The 8,509-nt window shown below is 44.3% G+C and overlaps 1 protein-coding gene across 2 annotated transcripts; it reads right to left on the reverse strand.

The window, feature by feature from the left end:
- Positions 1–4,238: 4,238 nt before the first annotated feature.
- On the reverse strand, positions 4,239–6,839 carry LOC147902872 (UV-B-induced protein At3g17800, chloroplastic-like). 2 transcript variants are annotated; one of them, XM_087374275.1, is made up of 4 exons: positions 6,679–6,839; positions 6,097–6,268; positions 5,696–5,988; positions 4,239–5,413 (listed from the first exon to the last, which is right to left on the reverse strand). In XM_087374275.1, exons 2-4 carry the CDS (start codon positions 6,232–6,234, stop codon positions 4,564–4,566), a joined length of 1,281 nt encoding a protein of 426 aa, XP_087230401.1. In that variant the 5' UTR covers positions 6,235–6,268; positions 6,679–6,839; the 3' UTR covers positions 4,239–4,563. The 2 variants fall into 2 exon arrangements, with proteins under 2 accessions (XP_087230401.1, XP_087230402.1); XM_087374276.1 differs by having other exon boundaries at positions 6,097–6,281.
- Positions 6,840–8,509: the final 1,670 nt, after the last annotated feature.

Genomic DNA, 8,509 nt, shown 5'->3' on the forward strand with positions numbered 1-8,509 from the left:
ATGAGCTCACGGGCGACCTGCAACAAGCAGAGACTCTCGAAAGCTTCAACGACTCGGATGCTTCAAACTCCAAAGCAATCGACGGCTTCTCCTACAACAACAGATCTATCGGCCCTGCAGTAGCTTCAACGCAGCGCACGGCCGACCTCCAATAGCGGGATTCTGATCTCGTCCAGCAATGCAGCGCCAACGCCATCTACTGCGAACTCCCTCTCGGACTGCAACGACCAACGCCCTCCAAGAAACTCGATCAACACGCCTCTCCATCTCCCTCGAACGATTGGCCGACTCCCACGGGCAGCGACGGACCTCCAACGGACCTCCAAGCTTCTGCAAGTAGACGGGAGAGACAACGACGAAGGACGAAATCCTGAGATTCTGTCGGCATCTTGAGAAGATTCCGTCGATCCTAGAAACTAAACACGTGGCACCTTATCTCCATTGCTACGTCAACAGTCTCCAGCGCATGCCACGTGGCAACCTTATCTTATCCACTGCCACGTCATCGTCGACAGCCACGTCAACAGGCCACGTCACTTGTGCCACATCAACAGATACGTCATCCTGCCATGTCAACAGTGCCACGTCACCAAGACACGTCATCAAGCCACGTCATCACTACCACATCAACAGTGCCACCTCAGCATTGACCCCTGCAGGCACAGTCCCTTGCCAGGCACACTGTGCACACACTGCATGTGCACACTCCTGCCACCTCAGCACAGAGCTTCACAGGCACACCTCTTGCTAGGCACAGTGCCACATCATCACTGCATGTGACTCACAGTGACACATCATCATTGAGCACATTTGCGCTCCTTTTGCCCCTCCACCTAGATCAAGTCATATCTCTTGATCCAGGAAGAATTTGAGGGTGCTCCAAAAAGGAAAGTCGCTCGTTTTTTCGTGCTCTACGCGCTCGTCACATCACGCGCACATTTCGGCGCAAGTTACACTCACATTTGAGCCTTGCCGACAAAAACCACTTCCTTCACGCACATTTGCCTCTACATCGACGCATCTGACCCAGCACTTAAAAAGAACAAAAGAGAAGGAATTATTTGTTGTTCTTTCATCGATCGACGGTTGGTTTAGATTTAGATCAGAGTAGACTAGATCGCCATAGAGGGGACGCTTTGAATTCCCCAAGTTGCCAATCTAAGCCATGCCCGAAATTCCCGACTAGTACCTACTCGGAGTCAGTCCATACGCTCACATCCGATTTCACATCATTACATTACCTGAAACCTTACGTTCATCAGTTCAGTGAGCAGAGTTCAGAGTTCAGAGGCATTGCAGATTGATTCAGTGGGCAGATAGCATTTGATTTCACACACACATGCCACCATTGTAAAGCCTATTCGGCTATCTCACGGCATCGTGCACATCATTTCAGCCTTGTAAAGCCTCTTGGCTATTCCCGACATCATTGCCACAAGCCTTGTAACACAGATCAATTTTATATACTACAGTTCTATCTTCACCGATAGTTCAGAGATTTCACTTGGCATATTCAGTGTATTTGCAGTTGATCCATACAGAGATCTTCACGACACTTTTTTGAGTACATTTCTTGCACCATGTCGACTAGCAACCTCAATCTGAAGGCATCTGCTAAGTTAGACAACTCCACTTACGGTACATGGAAATACAGAATGGAGACCATTCTTGTGCTTCAGGACAAATGGGAGTATGTCGATGGGTCTACACCTAGACCATTGGCCGATCCAGCCACCAGTAGCTCTACTCCATCTGTTGTCACAGCACCAGCAACGGAATCTACATCGGAATCTACATCTACACAAACAGTTTCCGCACCAGTAGTAGATCCTGCCATTGCCCGAGCTCAAGCAGAATGGGATAAGAAAGACAAGTATGCCTATCACCTGATCAGCAGAATGTGCAAGATATCATGCTAGGACAACTCAACACAATCAAGGAAAGGGTTAGATCCCCTAACCCTAACCCTAAAAGGGTTTGTATATATTCTATTTTTTCAACTAAATCTAGTATACAATTAGTCATTTGTGGTGTGCTCTTTAGCTGTGCCCACTCTCCTCATCTCCACTCTTCTCCTCTCCTCTCTTCATATTTTGTCAAAGGCTAGATGTAATCTCAACAACCTTGTCCTCTAATTAATATTGTCAAGCTTGGTACTCAGCTGAACAATAAGTACTCTCATCTAAAACACGAAATCATGTATCGTTTCACCCTTCTTTTGTTTGAGATTAGTTGATCTGGTCCCCATGTCTTCCTTATTGATTTCTCGATAGAATCTTCATAAGCATGCATCCCTCACACACTCTCAATTCTTGAAATACAAGATGCAAAGGAAGCAATCCATGTAATTATATCTTGTATTGCAACCATTGGTATTGCAGACCTGATGGAAACTCTACAAGTTGCGAATGGTGGGGCCAGTATGTCCCCCAAATGCAAGTTGTGAATGGAGACATCTTCCTTGATTTTTGAATGGTCTTGGAGCTTGATTTTGATTCTTGGTGGATTCATCACTCATTTTTGTATTGCTTGTTGAGTGTGCCCTACTCATTTTTTGGATCCAAGTTCTTTCCATATTTTGGGACCTCAATCTTTAATGCCATGAGCCATGAGTTCTTTGACCTTTTCTTTTAGATTTATGGTCATCCTCAATTCCTTATGGGCCTCGTGGGTAGGGTTAATGCCAACTCATGCTCTTTGCTTCATCTTTTGAATTATTCTTAATCGCAATCACTTGCAGTCACAAGGGTATGCTAGGATGTCACACTGCCCACTAGAGTTGCCTCGAGCCTTCTATGCCTTCTTTTTGAGCAATTTGGTTTGAACCATTATCAGCTCCACATTGCTAATTTCACTGTACAAGTAATGCTTCCCTCCTCTCTTAAAAAGGATAATTCCCTTCACCATTTTTATCCTAGTATCAATGATTGACAAGATGTCTATCAAGCATTTAACAACTCGTAGTCCAACCTGTCTGAATACACAAACAAGCATACACAAGCAAGCCATTAACAAGTTACTGGCACAAGGGATTCCAAGCATTCATTTTGCATAATAGCATATTGTTCTTGTGAACCTAGGAATTTCTTGCAACACTAGAACCATTTGACAACTGAACATCGAGGTGGTCGCCAAATGTTAGTAACTTTTTCTTATCTTTCTTTCCAAGGAGGACAAACTCACGTAGTAATGCACGGCATAAGCAGAGCATCCATAACCTTGTACTAGAAGAGAACAGTCAAGCATATCGAGCATTTGATTGCCTGCGAATGACTAATCAACAGCAACCTAATTACAATCGAACTGCACACTTACCAATTCAGATTCGTAAGATAACACTCACATAGTTACCAAAGCTTCTTCACCATTGTATAACAGAAGCTCAGCAAGCCTAAAGACTAAAAGCTCAGATTAGAGTCACAAACCAAGCAGACTCAGCAAGCCAAAGCACATTGCCAGGAAAAAAAGCCACTCACACTGTTTCAGTACAATCATGTTTATACTACAAATCCAAATTCCCAACTGATCCACGGATTTTCTTTCATCTAACTTAGTGACCTAATTAGGCATTAGCCACACCTAATTCCTCCCGAGTGCATAACATCATCAAAACTGCCGAGAAAGCACATGGCCTCTGGTATCATCCAATCGGTTACTAGGGTGGTGATGCAATCTCCCACCTGGCGCGAAAATGCTGGAGGCTGTCTGTCTGGCTGGAGCCGAGAACCATGGTCTCAACCCAGGCCGCATCTTGGATCTAACAATTAATTTTCACTTTGCCTCACTTTTACAATGAGACGTAATATACTAATATATTCCATTAAAAAACCAACACAGTACTGAAGTACAATCATTACACAGAGGTGGGAGAACAATCTCCATCCCAAACCTCCACAAAAAAACCAACATAACCGTGGCAGAGATAAAACACTCAATCCATAACCTCTCATAACCCTGCTCATGAGGTGGGCGACAAAGTCAATCCCAATCTCCCAACAGTTGAACGGGAAAAAAACCACAAAAAAACCTCACTTTGTTAACGTCTTCTGAGACTTTTCCAAGGGAAACCTATAATCCATGTTTCTTAAAATATACGCATATATAATAGTCCCTCAACTGATAACTTTGATTTTTTCCTGAGTAGAGGATGATAATAACTTAGCTTATGCCCAACTTACGTGACATTTATAGTCTTGGTCGAGAGAACCAAATGTGGCATGCGCCCCTACATGCGCCCCTACATCAAGATCAATTTCAAGCACCTTGTTTACAACAACCACACTTCACACTCCCCAAACATACAAATAGCTGACATTATAATACACAAGAATCTCTTTTGAAAGACAAAAGCTCTATACACAAGGACAACCAGACAAATTCCCAGAATTTCTTAAAACACCTCAGTAAGGTGCAATTTAGATCAATAAAATTGACGATATGCAAGCCTTCCAAGTCCCCTTCCACTACACAAGACCACTAAATAAACATGAGAAAAGAAACATCCTACACCAGAACCACATTGATGTAAATGGGCTAATGCGATGGCTGGGATTGGATGGACTCTTATTGTGTCACAATGTTGTAATGAGTGTCAACATATGCTTCCACATCCCAAAGAAAACTGCCAAAAGTAACTGCCTCTAAGATTAATCTTTTCAGCCCTGAGAAGCTTAACAAGATGGTTTCATCTTTGGTCATAGCCATAGGGCCACTGCGTGTCATCTTGATCTCAGGCTTCCCAAAAAGAGCTTGAGTGTGTTTCTCAATAACACTCACGCTTTCCTTTGACCTGATAGCTGCAGATTGATTCAAACTTTGAGCATCCAGAGACATCACATAAGCCCGCAAGCGGCTAACCTTTCTGCCAGCTTTTCCAGTCCCAGCAGAGTGTGCATCTTGCTTCAATGTTCCTGTTACTACATTAGAGGAAATGGCAGTAGTAACTTCGGCCACCAAGCCATCCTGCTGGTTGTTTTCCTTATCAACCAATTCGTGTGCATTTGCCAGATCTGCCTCAATTAATGGAGACGGCAGGATATTCATAGTTTTCTCCAACTGAAACCTTTGATCAACCCGTCTTAAAAAATATCCATAAACTATCGAAGCTGCATATACACGTCCCAGGTGCAGTTTACTAATCTGTGCAGTCATATTCTGCTCAAGAGAGTCGACTGCACCCCTTCCGCCAGGAACAATAAACAAGTGCTCCCGTATCATCTCAAGCACGTCATCCGAGTGTACGGATTCAAGTTCCTTGGTTTGAACAGGCCAATTGTCAACTCTCTGTCCTGCAACTGAGGAAATTGGTGGTACCATGGAAATTCCAGCTTCAACAAACCTTTGAGAAATAAGCGCATACATGATTTCCTCAAGACTTTTACGCCTTTCCTGGGCTCTCAACTCTGCTATCCTCCTGTTGTAATCACAATAGTAGACTACATTACTATTGATTAAGTAAAGTAGACTATATTACTATTGATTAAGTAAAAAGTGCATACACAGTTAGATATTTGCACATAATTATATCCATTGACCACCCGTTGTTCTTAATTAAAAAAGATTATCCCTTGAAAAGGTGGCAAGCAAAAAGGACTGGTTACTCCCTTGCAAGCTTGTCTCCCAACTTGTAAGTTCATGAACCTTGTTTAACGGACTATAACACTAGTCTGAACAAGACAGCGTTGGGCCAACTTACTTATATAGGATCAGCTCATTCCCCAATGTGTTGGATCGTTCTTGTCCATTAGTAGCATCTCTGTCTTCCGCTAGCTTCTTCAGCTGTTGCTCTGCAGCAGCAGAAAATAGGTGGGGATGACTCTGGAGCAATTCCACTAGAAACTGCCCACTAGGTGACTCTGGCTGTAGGGGTGCAATCGGTTTATCACTGCCATTGGTTGTACCACCTGCCATTACAATGGTAGACCTCAAAATCCCTGTAGTCGTCCCAAGTACAGATTTCTCTGGCCATTTTCTTTGAAGAAAGAAGCTCTGCTAGTATAGAAAGTAAAAATCGTTACCCAACAGCGCAACATTGTCATTCGAAGCCGTCTAAACCAAACTTGGTGTTAATCTTTAAAGCAGTTAATCAAATGATACCTTTTCATGAAAGCCGTGATTTCTGGAGTGGCAAAAACCTGAGAGAGTTTGCGTCACTCCATCACGAAGCCGAGATACTGAAGCCACTGTAGTAGCATTGAAGCCTGATGAGCTTCCTAGGGTCAAAGCCCCCTGCATGCTTTAATCGAGCAGCAGGCGAAGCTTCTAGAACCTGCATCATATACCTTATTCAGGAGATGAGAGTGAGCTCAGGTATTATTAAATCTAAATGCCCTGGGACACAACCAGATCCTAGAGTGTACACTGACTTTGTTTTGTGGCGTCCTATCCTCTGACATTGAGAAAAAGCTCTGCCTTTCAAGCAAAATTAACGACGGTTTCCTGGACAGTCTAGGAATCCAATCCAATCTGCTTGATTGACGTTCTCTAAAAAGCCCATCAAATGCAATTCACGAATGAACACTCCCCGGGCGAAATTAACAAATTTTGCCACAGATTCTATGTGGGTGGAGCTCGACGCAAGCAAATGGACTAGTTTCAAGCTCAGTCGGTGCAAGCAAACCCGCGAAATGGACAATAAAAGAGCATTTGTCTGGAAAATCAACGAGGCGAGTGATAAACCTGAAAAAAGGCGAGGCTATGGTGAGGCTGCTTGCTTGCTGGCAAATCAGTTTACTCTTCTTGTCTATCTTCCCCTTGTCCATATGGAGTAGGGGAGCGCCACGAAGAGGCCATTTTGCTCGGCGGACTCCGGGCACTTTCGGTGAACGGTCGTTAGGCCGCCAGCCCGAACCTACCCGGATTGGCCGGATCTTGACTGCTCGCCCCATGTCAACATCCCTGGGGCTCGGAGGAAGTTTCTGGACAGTTGGATCAAGCTGCCGTCGCCCCATGTCAAAGTCGCTGAGGCTCGAAGGAAGTATCTGGGCCGTTGGATCAAGCTGCCGTCGCCCCATGTCAAAGTCGTTGGGGCTCAAAGGAAGTATCTGGGCCGTTGGATCAAGCTACCGTTGCCCCATGTCAAAGTCGCTACGGCTCGACGGAAGTATCTGGGCCGTTGGATCTAGCTGCCATAGACATTAGATTATGGTGGCATTTGCACTTACAACTGACGTGTCAAACACCTCACTTACCTCCTCGCCCCAACTTGACGACCGGTACAAGTACACAAGTGAGCCTTTCTCGTTCACCACTTGCCAATTTAATTTTAGGGAAAAGCCTCCCCATAGAGAGAGAGAGTGTGTGTGTGTGTGTGTGATAAAGCAGACTGGAGAGAGAGAGAGAGAGAGAGAGAAAGGGGGGGGGGGGGGGGGGGGGGTGGGAGAAGCTAGTCGAGGGGGGCAAAGAGCAAGGGAGATAGGAGGGGGAGATATGAACATCATTGGATGCCTATCAATAGGTGTCATCACCTTAATTCGGAGCAAGGTCCCTCAAAGCCAAAGGATGCGTTACGAAAGGTGTAGAGGACTTGCGTAAATGGGTTGAATGACTTCAAAATGCCCTAAAATGTCCATTAGTTCTAGCGTGTATGCTAATGTTGCTGAGTTGGATCCTTGGATATCGATTCTATTGACCTAGTGTGTCTTGAACGTGATCCGTAAAAGATCAACATCAAGAAATGAGAAGCCTTTCAGTCTATTAAAGGTAGCATTAGGTGAGTGTTTCGGTTGGTAGTGGAGATTCATCCTGAAAACCTTTGCAGTTATCTGGACGATTGTGGGATTTCAGGTTTTTAGTGTTTTTTTCTTTTGCAAACTACTATTAGACAAAGAGTTTCCTCTATGGTTTATGTCAATAACGGAAGCGGAACGGAAGTTAGAGGAAGAGTTTCCTCGGTGGTTTATGTCATTGCTGAGAGATCTCAACAACGGAAGCAGAACAGAAGAAGGTGGGAGAGCCAGAAAAGAGACCCACACAAGTTTTGGTGGATGCAGAACAACCTAATCTTCTATGTCATCCATATATATATGTGTTTGAGTATTGTACATAACCAGGGTTCAGGTACAATGGCCTTTAACCCCCACAACCTCCCACTTAAAGGCCAATATGCCTTTAAGGGAGAACAACCAATACTATCCAATGCCCATCAATACACGACAATATTCAAAAAGCTGACTAGGTAGACTACTACTATCCAATGCCCATCAATACACGACATTGGACATACTATCCAATGCCCATCAATACAAGGCATTGGACATACTATCCAATGCCCATCAATACACGACAATACTCAAACAGCTGACTAGGTAGACTAGGTTATCATTTGTATGAACCTTAACATGCTCTATGCACTTGTCCTCAAGTACCTCCCTGATGAAATGGTACTTGACCTCGATGTGTTTGGTCTTTGAATGAAAGACCGTAATTCCGTGCTAACTGAATAGTACTCATGGAATCACTATGCAATGTCGGTACACCTGTATGAATCCCCAAATCTCCCAGTAGCCGA

This window comes from Dipteris shenzhenensis, chromosome 4 (assembly GCF_047967505.1).
Source record: "Dipteris shenzhenensis isolate YYH24624 ecotype China chromosome 4, Dip_SZ_1.0, whole genome shotgun sequence".
NCBI lineage: Eukaryota > Viridiplantae > Streptophyta > Polypodiopsida > Gleicheniales > Dipteridaceae > Dipteris > Dipteris shenzhenensis.